The 18,671-nt window shown below is 40.2% G+C and overlaps 1 protein-coding gene across 3 annotated transcripts in view; it reads right to left on the reverse strand.

The window, feature by feature from the left end:
- Positions 1-164: 164 nt before the first annotated feature.
- LOC118405767 overlaps positions 165-18,671 on the reverse strand; it is a 27,746-nt gene continuing 9,239 nt past the window's right edge. The window contains exons 3-12 of one of the 3 annotated variants that reach the window (XM_035805500.1): positions 17,552-17,665; positions 16,920-16,994; positions 16,411-16,529; positions 11,043-11,196; positions 10,380-10,544; positions 9,299-9,390; positions 9,011-9,084; positions 7,048-7,194; positions 6,275-6,520; positions 165-2,428 (exon numbers count right to left, since the gene is read on the reverse strand). In XM_035805500.1, coding sequence (XP_035661393.1) covers positions 2,367-2,428; positions 6,275-6,520; positions 7,048-7,194; positions 9,011-9,084; positions 9,299-9,390; positions 10,380-10,544; positions 11,043-11,196; positions 16,411-16,529; positions 16,920-16,994; positions 17,552-17,665 — 1,248 coding nt within the window. In that variant the 3' untranslated portion in view covers positions 165-2,366. Of the gene's footprint in view, positions 2,429-2,459; positions 5,681-6,274; positions 6,521-7,047; positions 7,195-9,010; positions 9,085-9,298; positions 9,391-10,379; positions 10,545-11,042; positions 11,197-16,410; positions 16,530-16,919; positions 16,995-17,551; positions 17,666-18,671 lie in introns of those variants that run through there. The other 2 variants (XM_035805499.1, XM_035805501.1) reach the window with 2 other exon arrangements.

The raw sequence follows: 18,671 nt of genomic DNA on the forward strand, positions 1-18,671 counted from the left end.
CTGGGATGGTTCAAATGCTATCCAGGGGAGGGAGTAGCAATCAATCCTGTTCAAGTTGTATTGATTCAGTTCAGACATACATTGTACTCCCCTTGATGAGGCTTTATGTACCATCCCTTTTTGGTTACTCAGTACAAGGTTAAAAACAAAAAATGGACAACGTATGAGTTTAAAAATACAGCCATGAGTAACTTTATTGTGTTAAGGGAAACAGTTATCTCATATTAGCCAGTGCATGTACAATAGCGCAAAATAATACAGAACTTTTTAATCTAAAACACATCTGCATCATGTACAATATGCTCACAATGCACCAACAAAGAAAAATCATTATGATGATATTAAGATCTAGCTGTACTGTACATTCAAAAGTTACAAAATCAGGATGTTAAGTCTGGCAATTTCTTAAAACTACTATCTGCAAATCTAAGTATGATAATGTCAAATTTAATTACAGCAAGGTCTAACGTTACTCTAGGATTATTGAGTAAGTGCTGTTAAATATAATTGTAAATTTCATTATACAAATTATGCTATTTTCAAGAAGACCAGCTTTTAATTTCAGAACTGTGACATGGTACTTAGTCTGAATATTAAAGGATGTCCCAATAGAGCACAAGTCAGATCACATATCCTACACAGCCAGCACAACCATATTAAAGTAGGATTTGCAATGTTGCAACATTAACCTGCATTACCATGCAAGAGCACAGCTGAGAAGCACCGCACCACACCAGAACTTGAGCAGAACAACATGTATTTCGCAGCCACTGTTCTAGCCAGCCTGAAATTTTTTTCAGTCCCCATGATTTTGAATTGGAAATCCTGTAATATGTGCGACCATCCTAGTAGGTTTCGGGGCTATGCTCCCTGGGAAAAGTTTGAGATCTAGACCCTCTGAAATGGTATTTCCTTTACTTTGACAGGCAAATTATGCTGGTAGACTCAACTTGGTTCAACTAGCATCTTTACATGCCGATATCAGTCTGTCACAGGGGACGGAATGGGCAAAATTTTCGTCCATCCCCAGCAGAAAATTTCCATCAAAGGACAGAAGAACGGACACTGGCTAGAACCCTGATTTAGCCAGATGAATTTTCCTGATTGATTCGAGTCACACGAAAGCTACAAAAATGAAACCTGTCAGAATGATCTTGTTAACGTTTATTGATTCTCACTCAACAAGAGGTATTTCTTTTTTCAGATTAAAAAGAAAACGTCGGTGAAATATTTCTCTTGATCTCAAGTAACTGTACATCATTTCTACATGGTAACATATCAAAATTGTATTTCCTTAATCAAGTTTCCTAAATCTTCTTGTGCCTAAGAGCTGCTTTAACTATATTAAAGAAGTCTTGATGGCACTCCTTCTGACATGTATCTAAAGATAAGACTGTCTCCTATATAGTCCACTTGCTGTGTTGCTACATAATTGTAAAACATTTCAACATATGTTTCTAACTCAGTTTGAATATAATTCTGATTTTTACATAACATCATAATAATAACTAACAACAAATCATAATAATATGCATGTAATATAACTACTGAAGAAATAAAAATCCAACTACATTTTGTACTTGTCTAGTACCCAGTGACAAATGTACATGATTGTATGAAAGTCTGGAGTTCTTTATCAATATCAAACTGGTTTATTGAAGATTGTAGGAGTATGAAACAGTCCTGAGCACAAAGCTTTACAGTTTCAACAACACCACAGCACTCTACAACACACCAGGATGCCCCTCCACCACACACATCTAATGTACTATCCCCAGCTTGCAAAATCTACTCCTACGGTGCAGTATTCCCTCTACGTTTTGTGGTCAACATCTGGGTTTTGAGGCTATCCTGCCTTGTAACATCTAACAATGTTGATTTTTTTTCGTTGTCTTCTTTTCCCTGCAATGTTATCTTGGATAAAATGTATTTTTTGGTGCTTTGAAAAGAAGAAGATCATCACTAAAAATTGCCAATGTGATACACACTGGTTTGAATATTCTGCAAGATATGCTCTTATGGCCTCAATAATAACAATGTTGTGGTATATTCACCAGGGTTGAAGCAGAATTGGCTCATAGGTTTGATAAATGTAGCTCTAATAAAATTTGCATACAACCATGTATTGTGTATGATATGTACAGGCCAATATTTTAAGCCTTTTCCATTTGAAAATGTTTCTGCTGTGTGTTTACGTGGAAGAATGTTCAAAGCCAAACTCGTACAGATCAACTAAATTCTTCTATTTTTTTTGCTATTTGTGAGGTCATGAAAGTAGCCAAAAGGGACGAGATCTCAGGCTACTTGCTGGGGCATAGAGGGAAGACTGCCTTTTGGTGTGGGTGGGGGGCGCGGCGCCGCAGTCTTCAGCCAAATTGGAAGGTGAAGCCCGGCCCAAAGGGGTTCCCGCCAGCGCCCATGCCGCCACCTGCGGAGGAAAGAAACATCCTATCAGACCGTGGAACAGACGGGAGGAAAATTAGCCTGGAGTCAAGCCTTTTTCACTTTAGTATGCGCCCGAAGGTCGCTTGTAACCCTGACAAGGTGGCCACCTTGGGAGCAGACTAAAGAGAACAAGCCTGGACTCCAGGCTAGAGGAAATAGCCTCCAGCACAGACTTCCTAGCTGCAGCATTTATTACTTTTTTTGATTAGCGACTTTCAAAATGATCTAAGGTTCTCTGTGCTGAAAAAGGGAGTTGTAGAAAAACTCTCTTTCCCACCATAGAGAACTCATGTTGAAAATGGGGAATCAGCGCTCCCCCCAAAATAAATTCTGCCAGTCCAGAAGTCTGCAAGGGAGGCTAGGAGTAGGAGGAAACTACGTAGGACAGGACATACTACGTTGCCTCAGCACAGCGGGTGGTTTCCTAGCCTAGCTGAAGGACAACCCACCAGCAGTATCTACATCTACACTAGAGTGACTACAGGAGAATGCATAGTTGTGTTGCAACCGAAGAGAGATGAACTTATCCCATTACTAATTTCTATTGCTGTGTTCTTTGCTGCAAAATGCTGGGACTGTATTCAAAATATTCCCTTTCAAAAATCATTTGTATGGCTTTGTAATCTTCCTGATCGTTAGGTAGGTTTAAGTTTAGAACATCAATAATTCTGATGGGGAGTTGGCATGGACTTTCATCGCCTGTAGCAAGACGTGAAACAATGGATAAACTGGAACTGTTCATAAATTCTCTCCCTACTACTGTATAGCATATTTGACATGATCACCTCTGTACACATGTAGCTGTGAAGGTAGGAAGATAGAAACTTAGAAAAGAGAGGGACTAGATTGACTCAGAAAACCTTCCTTATAACTAAATTCATTTTACTAGACTTACAACTCTATACAATGTATAAAATTTAGTTCATTGCACAAGTTACCATTGCACGAGTTACCATATTTTTGCAGCATTTGCTCTACTGGCACAAAAAACAAGGAGCATGAAATTTCCAGCGCAAAGAAATTTCAAAGTTATTTACGTATAAAAAGTATATTTCTTTATTGCACATAACTGGCTCTAGCACCACAGAAACAAAGAGCGCCATATTCCAGCACAGAGAGAGATTTGATCCCACAAAATACATTGTAATACTATCATACACCATCACAGTTTAAACAGAAACAGTCATAGTAACATTTCTAAGCCCATCTTTGATGGGAGTCGTACAAATACAGATCGATATGCTATCACATTAACTAGAATATTACGGTCTAGTAAACTACAATGTACTTTATTACAGATAATGGTTCTTATAATATAAGAGGAAGTATGTTCTTTAAATGACTTTACTGCATACCCAATAACAAGTTGAAATGAAGAACTCGCAACTTTGCAAGCAATTTTCCCAATCTTTACGTGACATGTGAAAGATATTGTCTCATAATCAAATTTTCACCCTTTTGGTAGTGGGTACATCATGTACATGTATATCCATATTAGGAGCAACAGTTTGTTAGTCCACAGTGTCCTCTACTTTAGGCACCATTCCCGCTGTTGATGCGTCCGAGAAAGTCCGCTGGACCCTACTGTTTCTCCCCATGCACAACCTGAACGCTCGGCCAACACGGGATAACCTTCTCCGTATGGAGTCTAGGGGGCTGCGCGTACGCAAGGCTATCACCGAGTCAGTGTCCCAGCTCTCCTGGGTTCCTGACATCGACAGCTCCCTGTAGAACAGGGGGTTCTCATACTCCGATGGGAGGGGGGTTTCGTCTTCGAACGGAGGGGGGTTCCTGAACTCAGGGATAGAGTTAGCACGGGACAGCATGGGGCTAGAGTGAGCTAGTGGCTCTCCCGGATCAGTTTCCTCCACAGCAGAGGAACGGACGCTGTTTCGCTTTCTCCTGGGAGGAGGGATAGGGTTTGATTGGTTGGAAGCAGAGGCCTGGTTGGTTTTCAAATTGCTGATGTGTTTTTTCCTGTCAGGTGCTTTAGGTGGTGGATCTATTTCTAATTTATCTCTTCCACTAGACCTGAAACCTTTCTCTTGTCTCCGGCTCTTTCTGCCTTCCCTGCTAAAATTTACAGTCACTTCTTGTGCATCTTCCCTTCCAAACTCATCACTGCCAAAATGTTCTTCCTCAAAATCTAGAACTGCTTCCATTGTGTCTTTTGGAACAGCCTCAGAAGCTTTTCCTTTCTTTTCCCCGTAATGATCATCATCAAAATAGATAAAATCAGAGGAAGTATGGTCTGTATCGCGATCATCTCCAGACAACTTTGCTTTGTTTTCCTTTTCCTCACCTAACCTCCTAGTTCTCCAGAGGCCCTGCCTAAGATTGGTCCTGCGATGAGGACTGGGACTGCTCATCCTCCTACCCCCTGTACTGTCCTTACCCACACCTGTACTTCTAGAGCGGTAAATGGGAACCCCCTCGTTTCTGAACACAAACTCCCGTGACCCTCTCGTCTCCTCCCTCCCCTCTGGTGAACTTGGTTCAGCCTGCTCAAATCTGGCCTTAGCTTCTCTAAAGGAGCTCCGTCTACGACCGGGGATGCGGATGGGGCTCTTGGAGCTACTAGTCCGTCTCCTAGCACCCTGAGGCTCTTTGGGGGTTTTCTGGTTTAGCTCTTCTAGCTTTGCAGCTGAAGCTGATAGGTCTCCCCTGACTTTTGACTGTGACCCTTGTGACCTGGAAGTAGATGACCGTGACCTGGAAGTGCTTGTCTCTGGCTCGCCCCCCTTTTTTTCCTCATCTCTTACAAGACTTTCTAAAGGACTTGAAAACTTGGCCTCTGCATACGTTTTAGAGCTACTATCTGGAATGCTAGAGTTGTCTGAGCTAGAGCTGTCAGAATCTGCCCTGTCTTCAGTTTTGTCTTGTCCTTCAGAAAGGTTTTGTGCTGAGGTGAATATTTTCATGCCTGGGCCAGCTCCACTCTCAGTCTGGAAGGTGTACATGGGGTCGGGCCGGGGGCGAGGCTGACTCGTTTTGTGTAGATTTTCCCAGGCACGGGACTGATTGCCCCCGTACCTGGGATTGTACGTCCCTTTACCGTTGCTGTGGAAGGATCCATGTGTTGGCTGAGCGTTCGAAAACCCCTGGGTATAGCCTGGCTGTGAGTATCTATTCTGAGCCCCTCGAAAACTGCCACTCGGACTAGACCCTCGAAAACTGCCACTCGGACTAGACCCTCGGAAACTGCTGCTCGGACTTGAACGAAAAAAACTACGGCCTGAAAAGAACATTGAAATTCATTCAAATTAAGTGAACTATTGATTGAAAGCAAAACTGGCTGAGAGCATCCACAACCACAGCTCCATCTAGTGGAGATGAGATGTATTGCACAGCAGCAACACTATCACTACTAGCTGCTTTAAATTCAAATGCAGATGAAACAGATGTATCAGTACTGCCATTATCAGCATCATCTACCATCCAACTTGCATCTAAGACAGCATTTTAACATAGCAAATTTTATCCAATAAAAACAGCAGAGGTAGGATTAGACCCCATTCATACATGTACCAGTATTCACAAATGAAGATTCACACAGGATTGTTAGATTCAATCTGCCAAATCCAGCCCAAGGTGGATTTGACAGATTAAGATTAAATCCCTCCACAGAGCCAGATTCGAACCATTCATACCAGGATTCATGATATGGAAACAATCCTTTACCAGGGGGAATCCTGATTCACAAATCCTGGTGTTTTGTTTGTTTGCTTGTTTGAACCTTTATCTATTCATGGGAAGCTCATATCGGTCTACAAGCCACTGAGGAAAAAGGTAAGGGTAAGATACAAACAGAGATTTTGAAATTCCTTACCAGGTCCTCCCGGTCCCCCAAAACTGAAGTGTTGGCCTCCGTGTCCACCTCCTCCAAAGAAAGCTTGGAAGATGGTGTTGGGGTCAAAGTCGTGGCTGAACGGACTGTCCATGTCGTCGATGTCCTGTCCGTTGTCGTACCGTACGCGCTTCTTGGAGTCCGAGAGGGTGGCGTACGCCTCGCCAATCTCCTTGAACTTCTTCTCCTGCTCTGCTTTCTCCTCTGGAGTGGCACTTGAGTGGCGATCTGGGAAAATGCAATGGTTTCACAATATAGTGACTGAAAGGACCTTCTAGGAACAGTTTCATAAGGTTGGTAAGTCACTGGATGACAATAGTTCTTATATATAACCAAGCATTTAATTCAAGATTGTCTGTCACCTTACTGAAAGCAATTCTGATTTTGTTACGCAAAGCAAAGTAGCCTTGAACCCAGCCTTGTTAGCTTTGGTGCGCTCCCAAACAATGCTACCTGGCGACCGTCGGGAGTGGACCAAAGCTAGCAAGGCTAGATTCCAGGCTAAGGTTAAAGTACATATTAAGATCAATGTGTCAAGGACAACAACCTAAGAATTGTCACACATTACAACAACCTCAATGCACTAGAGAGTCTCGAAAAGGGTCTGGGAAACACAGGCCTTGCTGCTGGCATGCTTTTGAAGAGAAAACAATGTGTAATGTCTGCTATGTACACAAATATCCTGAATCAAATGAATTATCATGCATGTCTCCTATGTACATGAATATCGTTTAAGTTAAATGAATTATCATTACCTGGATGTGTTTCTAAGGCCTTCTTCTTGTAGGCTTTCTTGATCTCATCATCAGAGGCGTCTTTCCTGACACCAAGAATCTTGTAATAGTCTTTCCTCTTACTCTTCTTCAGCTCTAGCTTGGCATTGCTTAGTAACTGTTTGTGCTCTGAAAAAAGGGGATAATCATAATTATAATTATAATGTAGATAGCAGCCTTGTCAGAACAGGCCGGCAGGCGGCAGGAATCGCCGGCTACTTGCATTTTTCAGCCGGTTACATTTGTCTCAAATTTCAAAAAATAAAAGCCTAAATCCAGTGCTCTCCGTTACAAAATCCCCCAGCAATTTGTTTTGATAAACCTCTGATAGTTTTCTGATAGCTAACTAGGTCTTCAGGGTCTGAAAACCCCATCAAAATGACGAATTTCCATGCATGTGGAAGGTTATCTTTGTTGTTTACATTGCCCGAGCTAGGAGCAAGCACCACTGATGGCCTCCCCAAAGGGCTACACGCCTCTAGGGGGCGGAGTTAATATATATGAACCTTTGAGGGAATGCTGGCCCTGGCCTCCCCAAAGGCTACACGCCTCCTAGGGGGCGGAGTTAATACATCGCACGCAACCTTCGAGGGGATGCCGTCCTGGCCAGTGCCCTGGCCTGTGACGGGTCTAGGGGTGTGCCGTTGGCATGGGAACCATCCCAACATTTCTGCTGGCAGAATGTATCTTTCTCAGCTTTCTGTGTCAATCTTTCCCTGGTAACTTTCAACACTACAATGTTTTTTATTGAGGTAACCTGTGGAGAGAGAAAAATTCTAGTTCCTCTCTGACAAAGCCCCATGCTGCTTGTGAAATTGAAACATTTTGCTTCTTCCAAGGGAGTTCCCAGGTTTCTCATGTTACGCTTCAAAGGCCAAGACATCGGGGGAGTGGCTACAGTGCGATTTGGGCAAAGTCTATGATCAAAACATCAGGGGAGGTTGTGCTTATTTTGGACATTACTTCATAACATTTTTCTAATGATTGAAGATTTCAGAGGAAATTCTTGGGGTGTGTTTGTTGGAATGCTTGAGAAAGTTCATTGGTCATTACATTCCCTGTAACTTGTAAGCAAATGCACAGATTTTTGCTGTCTTCTCTTTTAATGATATTTTGGTAATTACCATGATCAAGATAATTAGATTTATCAAGGATCTAACAAGAATGAAAGTTAAATTAGGAGGCTTTGCCCAATGTTTTCAACATTTTTTCATGAAGACTTGCCTCAAGTTCCAAGCAGGAAATACATGACTTGGAGTTGTGTATACTGTTCCACTTGTTGAACTTGAAGGCACCGTTGGCCCCCGGTTAGGGGTCATAGCGGGGAACCTATGCCCAATTTTTTTGAAATTCAGGATTTTTTTTTTGGTCAATTCAAAGTTATAAGATGATAATAAAAGTTACCCAAAATACACCCCAAAACCATATTTAGGGGTCTAAATTTAAAAATTTTCCAAGGGGGAGGCCCCCCAGACCCCCCCAACGGGACGGGGGGAAACCCCCCTCCCGTACCTACCCCCCCCTCGCCACTTCGTGGCTCGCCGCAAGCCGCTACGCGGCTTGCCTCCTACTTTCAAACATTAGCCCCCTACTCTAAAACTTTGTGACAAGGCTGGATATCACTTTCACATAGCAAAGTTGATTAGACTTTTGTGTATAACTATTAATCTGATATGTCAACTTTACTCAGTGAAAGGCTGTTGGACGATCTTGTACAGTTGTTTGTTTTTAATATCCACCATTTGTGAACATTTTCTTATGTATCTATTAATGTGCAAGACAAAAACCACTTTCAGAACAAATCTCAGTTAAACATCACTTATTCTTTTATTCTAAGAATGCCTTCAGTAATAAAAGCTTTGCCATTTATTTCTGTAGATTCGTCATTAGTAAGATCTAAGAATATTCATGACTTTTGCCATTAACATTTAAGACAATGCCATACCCCTTGTTCTTTCCATGTTGAAGACCTTTTCATAGTCTCTGACTGCCTCTTCATACTGTTCTGTATCCATGTAGCTGGAAAAAATCAGTTTCAAGTTATTTTCAACTTGTTTAAGTTTAATCTATAACATTTCAAGAATCACTCCTTAAACTGGCCATACACGGATCAAAATCTATCACAATCATGTACTCTGTATTAATGAACTATCTTCAACGTATTTCAAAGCATAATTCCTTTCTTTCTAATCCCTCCATAGCTTGTTGTTTAAGTCAACATGCAAATTCTCACCACTTTGCTCTCCGAAGATATGCTTTCAGGTAGTTGTCGTCTAGCTTGATTGCTTCCGTGCAGTCCTGGATAGCTTGATCTAACTTGTTTACCTAGAGCAACAAAAATACTTCGTCAAAATCAGTTTATAAATGACCTAAAGATTCTACAATATAGTAAAATTCAACAACCTACGAGACTTCCAACTGGATTTCTTAATGCTGCACAGGACCACAACAATGAAGTATTTAAAGCCAGCACTAAAAATGACACATCGATTGATGGAGGACTTGTTAGAACATGGCAAGTCATATTCCAAGCTTGCAAGTTATACACAAGAATACAAAAGTTACACACGAGGGAACAAATGATGTTAAGCAACAAGGTAGTATCTAAACAGGAATTCCATATAACTACTATTCTACATAAATTCAAATCAAAATTCAACTGTACTGGTACATACAACTGTACATATTCCAGAATCCCACAACTGAAAAGTATACATTATGTACATGTATAAACAGGACAGTGTGGCGGCCATGTGAGTGTGGATGTGTGGAAAGGGAAACGACGAAGACGTGGAAGAAAAACACCAACAGCAGCGGGAACCTTGAACGTTTCCTCTGCTTCCTCCATGGGCACCACGCTATGTTTCATGTCAAACTCGTGTAGCTATGGCAACAGCATCAACACAGAACACAGCAGAGAGAACATTAAAAAAAAACAAGTTATTTAAAAATCCCTTTGAATACACATGTTGTTCCTGCAAGCTGTCATAAAAGAATTAAATCAGTGTTAGAAATAGTGTTAAAGAAAACATCAGCATTTGTACATGTTGGAGACACTCTAATAAGCTCTTTCACGGAGATCAGAACTCATCTGCAGCGATTGAAATTCTAGGTAATAGGTAAAAATTAAACAAAACCCGTCTTGACATTGTTAAATGAAACAATGGTCAAGACAAGGACAAGGTTCTTTTCGAGGACTTTACATTAAACATATGACCAAAAATTCCTGTCCCCGCACATGCATCCTGATCTCTGTGAAAGGGTTTATACTTTTAAAGGTAGTAATAATATATACTCTTTCTCTTGACCCTTACCTTAGCCCCTACAGTAGCCCTGTTGTTATAGAGTTTGGAGTTGATGAAGACATTGTGGGGGTCTATTCTTAAGGCTTCCGAGTACAGGTCATAGGCCTCTTGGTAACGTCCTGCCTTGAAGGCGTTGTTCCCTTCTTCCTTCTTGGCCCTCAAGCTTTTGGCTTTCTGTAGAACAAAAAGAAAAAAATCATACCCGTAAATTTTCTGTTTCTAGTCAATCTTTATTGACTGTAACAAACATTAATCTTTAAAGTTTAATTCTGGTTTAGAATTGTTGTACAGCAACACTGTAAGGATATCAAGCTAATGTTGCCCATACACCAGAACAAGAGGTTAACCTTGATCAGAAGATACATCGGGTCCGGCACCCATCTCTGCTTCAAAGCCCTGGGTCACACATACTGACATAGGTGCAAGCACTACAGCGGGGGGCTAGTCCACTGGTAGTGTAGTTTGTTTAGATTCGATACTCTTCCTCTTAGCAGAGAAAGAAGTATGTACCATTTTTCAGGTCTATGGTATGACCCGGCTACAACATCCAGTCTTCCTTGGTGGTCTCCCATTCAAGTACTGACCCGACTGCACGTTGCTTAACTTCTTAAATTGAGGGATCAGGCGTATCAAAATGCCACTGCTGTAACACTATTCTAAGGATATACTTACCCTAAATGCAACTTTGGCTTTTTCATGGTCAGGGCTTAACCTGAGGACTTGTTGGAAGTGTGCGAAGGCCTTGTCCAAGTTGTCCTGATAGTACAGGCACAGTCCTCGCACATACATGGCATCTACATTCATGTTGTCTATGTGCAGGATGTTACTGTAGAGAATACAACAATCATGGGTTTAAAAAAATGGAGACTCAATCTTTGTACAATACTTGGACATTTGTATGTACATGTACATGGCATCTACATTCATGTTGTCTATGTGCAGGATGTTACTGTAGAGAATACAACAATCAAGGGTTTAAACTAAAGGGGAACTAAACCTTTTTTTGTAAAGCATTCTGCAATATTTTAAATACATCAAAAAGTCTAGTTTTTACTTGTTTTACGTTAGTCCATCATAGATTAGCGTTTCCACAACATTTGAACTTCGCGGCGTTTTGTTGTTGAGCCCGGGAAGTACCGCGACCTTTGACCTCTGTGACGTATTCCGACCGCCAACCTCCATACTGCTAAATACGCCAATACGCTATACCACGGCTTTGTCACCACACTACTCTCCCAATGATGGATTCCGGCGACTTGGAGGGAGTAAACGAGTTTGAGGGCTTTGAGGAGTACGAGGGGTTTGACCCACAGAATATAACTCCGTACAACTACCTGCCCAGGCGCCCAGCGAGATCGGCCGATGAGACTGGGGAGGGTGGCGCGCGCGCCGTTGGAGCTACTTCTGTCGCCCCGTCGACACATCCAGAACTTATCGAGGCTGTCAGCGTCGTCGAATGGGACGGGCCCGATGTTGAAACCTTTCTTGCGGGAGTTACTACAAACTACGCAGGAAGGCATTGCGCCCCCTCCCCACATTTCAGCTGGACGAACTCGCGGGAAAAAAAAACTCCCATCTTCGTACATCCGTAATACGTTTTGTGCCACAAACAAGGTCGTAACAAACTCTAAATGAAGAGTTCACAAGTTACGGTCCACATTGGCAAGTCCTCGATTGAGAAAGCCGGACTGGAAAACTCTATTCATACGATAAGTTCCCGCGCAGTCAAGATGTGTGCTGGACGTGCGAGCTGGGGCAGGTTGGTGGTCGGATTACGTCACAGAGGTCAAAGGTCGCGGTACTTCCCGGGCTCAACAACAAAACGCCGCGAAGTTCAAATGTTGTGGAAACGCTAATCTATGATGGACTAACGTAAAACAAGTAAAAACTGGACTTTTTGATGTATTTAAAATATTGCAGAATGCTTTACAAGAAAAGGTTTAGTTCCCCTTTAAGACACAATCTTCACACATACACATACATAAAGACATGGACATTCACATGTACATGGCATCTATATTCATGTTGTCTGTATGTAGGATGTTACTGTAGAAAATACAACAATCAAGGGTTTGGATTAAGACACAATTTTCACATATACACATGGACATTCACATGTGCATGGCATCTACATTCATGTTGTCTATGTGCATGATGTTACTGTACTCTGTAGAAAATACAACAATCAAGGGTTTAAAAAATAAAGTAAAGACACTATCTTTGCACATACACATGTACATGTACAGGGTATCTACATTTCATTTTGTCTTTGTGGGGGATGTTTCTGTAGAAAATACATTGTTTTTTATGTTCTGGTATATAAATTTAGATTCAATGTTCATAAAACACTTATCATTAAATGCTACTCTAGGTTGAGCTGCAGAGAAGTACAGTTTGTAAAATGACAAGTACCTGAAGACAATGGATTTACACTATCTTTCTACAGAAATCAATAAACATAGCGCATACAAAGATTGGGGGCATAGGGACAGGCACTGATATAATGTTGACTATTTTTCAAGTACCATGTTATCAGAACAACTGATATAAGGCCACACCAATTTAATTCGTTGGTTCTCGGAATCGCCGCTTCTAATTTTCCCAATTTCAAAAAAAAAAAAAAATTCCATTCAGTAATCGTGCTGCAAAACTTTGGTTCCGTTAGAGAAACAGAACGTCTGGAAAGTACCAGTGCATTTACTTTTTCTCACCCCCAAGTCCTTTGCTACCAATTGATTCATATCTTTTTTGTTGCAAAGTATATTTAGGAAGAAATAAATCATCGTAAATGAGATACACATGGGCATAACATAACGGCTGAGCATGTGCTCTCTCTCACACACACTTTCACATGCAAATTTTCAATTGAAACACAGAAATCGGCACCCAAACAAACAACTCAATAAATCACCAATACTTTTTCACTCTTGTACCTCCATAGCCAACATGTTTTGATATGCCTGAAATGCTCAAAGTCTTCCATGAAAATGAAGTCGGAAAATCTCGGGCGGCCATCTTTTTTCTTTGTTTTGGCCTGTAAGTAAAAAAAGCGCCCCCACGCTGTTTGTAGTGGAACTGCAGATTTGGCTAGATAGTACCATTTCAGTGCTGATTTCAGTGATTTGCATGTAACATTAGGTTTTTCTAAGGAAGTTTAATCAAACTGCATCTTAATTTTTTGTCAACAAATAATTGTACATGTAACAAAAAGAGAGAATAAACCTATGGTTTTATGCAACATGTAGTTCAGTACTTTGGCTTGTTCATGTATTTTGGGGGGAGTGGAAGTATTTGTAATTTTTTTTCCAATTTGCACCAGTTGACCATGAAATGTAATTAGAGCCTTGGATAGACAGATTCTTATCAACTCAGAGAGCAAATAAGTCTTCCAGCGATGGTATTTTATTTCTAGCGGCAAACTTAAATAATGTTTGTTGTTGTTGTTGCATCTCTGTAAAAATACTATATTGGTCTATTTGAGATGTTTTGTGAACATTTCTGTTTACTGTAGCAACTGTACATAATTTAATGTATATTGTACAAATTTATGCCAACATGCAATTTTGCATGTAATTTTAACTGATTAACTATTTCTATCACACGTATACCATGAGTTCAGGTCTGGACTAACCAGCCTGGACCTGAACCCAGACTTGTTGCAAGTTTTTTTTTTTTTTTTTTTTTTCGCCCTGTCGCTTCAATTTTTTTAGGAAAAAATCCGAGAACCAACAAATTAAATTGGTATGGCCTAAATGTATAATATATGGATGTATGTACAAAATGCTTGTGTAATACTTGATTGTTATGCAGAGTTTGTTGTAGGGATGACAGCCTGAACCCTGACACGGCTGACTCCCACACTTATCAACCCACCCAGCCTGTCTGCCTACAATTGATAGAGATAGAGGGATCAGGCGGGGCTTGTAACACTTGCTCAAAAATCAATACCACCTGTCATAGCCAACAGGGCCTCAGTACTGCGATGATAACGTAGGCCTGGGTTTCCTGAGAAAGGAAGATTACTTTGTATCTTCCTTCTTCATTTTCAAGCAGTAATCTGAGATATAGAATAGAAAAACTGAGAAAATGCAACAGATTTTTTTCATTTCTCTCACTATATTTGTTTTATCTGACAGTGTGTAAATGTACAACTGCTGTTGTCTTTTGAACCATGAGAGTAGAAATATTGCTAATTTTCTTTGTCAAAACAGATCTTGACAGGGTTCCTTATTTCCTTTCTACAAAATATTTACTTTTAATTAGAAGATATATATGACAAATGTTATTGAATACTCGTCATTTCACATTGCTTCTTTGTATCTGATATTGGGGTACAATCTTTACTTGGTACATGTGCAAACACAATGTGTGTGTATGTAAATACAAACAAAATGCAATCATGAATGACTTGTAGATTTCCTTGTTTTTGTGAGGATAGACTTCATTTTGCAATAGAAGGGGAAATGAGGCTTAAGTAGTGTTTAAAATCCAACAGCTGAAATAATTCTGTAGTGCAGTAGTAGCACATTGGACACCCACAAATTCATGGGGGAGATCACCACAAAAACCGATGACAATAAAACCGAGAACATGTCAAGATTTACGGTATATTAGACAATGAAATACTTCTAGCTGCTATGTCAAGGGAAATGAAAGAAAGCCAACTCAAGGACACAAGTGGAAAGATGCAAGAAATATGCAAACCATGCGGACACCACCGTGCACAAAACCTTTGGTAGAAATCCTGCGCAATCAAACACTGAACACCACAAAGGCTTTAAAATACCCTGTCCCTGCTTTGGGAGCGGAAGGGTTCATAATGCGGGAAAGTGCCGCCAGGGAGATGGTAGATAGATGTGGTGGATCGCCATGTGTGACAGGACACCTTAATAACAGAGCCCAAAAGACGATCCGCCTAACTACTCAACTCTTCAGGGTACTGCTGAAATTAATTGTATTCAGCAGTAAAAATATGTGTACAAGACTTATGCTGTTACCAGTCAAAGTGTGTGCATTTTTCCCGATTAGTGTTGTTTCAAAAATTGACCGTAGGCTTTGGGGGTTAACTATCCAATATTTCATTCAACTTTTAGATTTTCCAGGATGGCTAGTCAAATTGGTGGAACTCGAACAAGTAGCTGTTGATGACTAGATTGATAATTCGAGTATGCACCTTTGCGTACATGTCTCTTCGAATCTTTTCTTACAACAATTCCTTATAGAATTCTAGGTTTTTAAATGCTGACAGTTGTTCCATACACAAAGGTTCACCACAAATGTTTTGAATCATTTCATCTATACATGTTGTATCCTGAACCTTGGTATTTGTAAAAGCCATTCATACTTCAGAAATCATCTTGAATAATCTAACAATTATCTTGACTACAAAGTGGGAATTAGATATGGATCAGTGAGCTTTGAAATTGCCCTCGAACACTTGTACTGTCTTTTTAAAGACTTGACATAAGCTCTTTGCAGCAGCTCAATCTGAACCCACTTTCAACACTCTTCTGGGAGAAGGGGCTTAACTACTTAATATATTCAATCCTGCCTAACTCTGTAAGTTGGCAACACCTACCCTCCTAAATCAGATTCAGAGCACAGAAAAACACTTGTATCATTGAATTTTGCATCGAATACTCCTCTTCATTTGGTCATCTCTTGCCAAATCTTTCTTTGGCCTCTTAAATTTTCTTAATACTTTTCCTAAGAAAGCACCCTATTAACATCCAAGACAGTCTGTATTCTACCTACAATGTAGTCAACTACATGTGTACTGTACATTTGTAGATGTTGACATTTTCATTGTGTTTTCAGTTGATGAGTCTCTCATCAAAACCTCATCACATTGCAAACATAAAAGGTCTTGTGTTACTACAGTTGTTTTAAATTCAACTGTGAACTCAAACCCTTAATTGTCACTATGCTGCGTAAACTTGAGTGCCATAGAACTAAAAAAAATAACTGAAATCAATTTACCGCACCATGATCATCAAGGGAGACCTTTGAAAATGTGATGTAACTAGAACTGCCAACTCACCTGACTACATCATGTGCCTCTGTGTGCCTGCCTAACAAAGCTAGTGCTTCCGCCTTCTTGATTTTGAACTTGGTACACTGTGGTGCGTGATCAAGCGCTCGGTCCAGACAGAATACAGCCTTCATGTAAAAACAAAAAGCAATCTTTTAATTCTATTGTCCTGTCGATAATGAAAATTATGAAAATTATAGACATCTATAGAGATCTAGCAAACTGAAATAATAATGAAATACATTTGAGAAACATTTACAAGATGCATATCCATTATATTTCCAAGTTGATAAACAATAATCCTAATAGAATTACTTACCTTTCAGACATTCATGTACTGACACATTTGGGACAATCAAAATTTAAAAATTCATAAACATGTCTCTTTATTGAGGCAATGAGAACTAATCGGCTCAATATTCCTACAAAAAATGCATCATTTGAATGTTGGTAATGACATATATAGAACACATGCTAAACTTTGCATCCAGTACAGAGAACCCTAGTTGTCTACTCACCCTTCTGAAGTCGCCCTTTTTCATATCACCCTCTGCCTGGGTCTCAAAATGGTGGACAGACTGAGCCACCTTTAACTGGAAGAACAACACAAAGTGTGGTATTTAACATCCCCTCAGGACAGAGTGTATCCAACCCTTCACCTATTGTGCCAGTTCAAACTGACACTTCAAGGTGGTGGAACTTGTCAGAAGTTCTTGTCTCTTCCTAAACATACTCATATTGTTATATAACAGTGTATGCCTTAATTCATATCTAAATTCAGTGCAAACCAGCTGGTGCAAACTCTTTGACTTTTTTCATTCAAGATAACATTCTATCACTTATAGTTATGCAATGGGTTAACTTTTGATAAACATGAATATAGAGCTTTGCACATCTAACCATGTACTGATAATAGTACATGTAGAATTTTCAGAAATCATAGTTTTTTATACATTTTCTGAATATTCCATTACATGAGTCCAGTAAGATGCAATGGTGCAGTAAACAATCCTTTCTCCTAATTCAAGGTTGCCTAGCTTATCTACTTTACAAACAAATCAATCTTTCTTCATTCAAAATACCAATCTTGTATATAATTTTAACATTTCTCTCAGTGTCTTCGATGTTAAGATTGTAGGGTGTTCCTTACCTCATCAGCCACAGACTGGTTGTTAGGGTCCAGCTGTAGTACCTTCTGGTATGTGCTGATAGCCTGGCTGGGGTCTCCTAGCATCAGCAGACACTTCGCTTCCCTCATGTAACCCTGAAAAACATGACACAACAAACATCACACATGTGGAATGATTTTATAAACTCAAGTTCCAAAGCAAGAAAATAAGATTAAGAGCGCATATGGTGAGTACAAGACATATTATTATGTAATCTAAAGACAGACAATGAAAATTAAATAAGGCAAGTGATGATCACTAATACTACTAGACCAGTATTTTCTAGCAAAAGAGGAATGTTTCCTTTGTAATCTTTCAGTCTCTTGAATACACACACACACACACACACACACACACACACACACACACACACACACACACACACACACACACACACATTAAGACACATGAACAGACACACGCGCGCAAATGCTGACATATAGGCACACGCACATATGTATGCATGAATAGAGATATGCACACAGCTACTTGTAGTCTTTGGCATAGAATAGCAGCAGATGATAACGATGTAAAAATGCACAGTAAGCCATTTTGGGGTGTATGCTTACCTGACCCAGAACAAATTGCGACATTCTGTTTAGAATCAATTGCCTCACCCATCAAATATCATTCACTTCATCTCACAATCATCATCAAAGCATTTATGTGCGTAAGAAAGCCAGATGAAACTTGTTGCAGTTTCCAAAATCAACAATCTATTTTCACAAAGTGCTCTGGGCAAGGATGTTTCTATATTAGGGCTGGGTACTACCGGTACAGAAAATTAAGGTCCAGGTCCGGTTCAGGTCCAAAGGATTAGGTCCAGGTCCGGACCTGAACCTGGACCTGATGCAGTATGACTCATACCAATGGTCCATTTTACTACAAAGAAATCTGTTTGGTGGAGTATTAGACTCACACTGGCGCTTTAAAATTATACAACGCTAACTGCACCGGTACGATTGGCTGAAAAACTTGGTAGAAATTATTATAAACTCTACTCTACTTCACTCTTGTTATTTTCTTCCATCTACAAGCGCTAAAACGTGTGAATGCCTGATAAAATAATCTGTTAAGTTTCTACTCAAGGCGAGCAGATAA

The sequence above is a fragment of the Branchiostoma floridae genome, chromosome 18 (assembly GCF_000003815.2).
Source record: "Branchiostoma floridae strain S238N-H82 chromosome 18, Bfl_VNyyK, whole genome shotgun sequence".
Lineage (NCBI taxonomy): Eukaryota > Metazoa > Chordata > Leptocardii > Amphioxiformes > Branchiostomatidae > Branchiostoma > Branchiostoma floridae.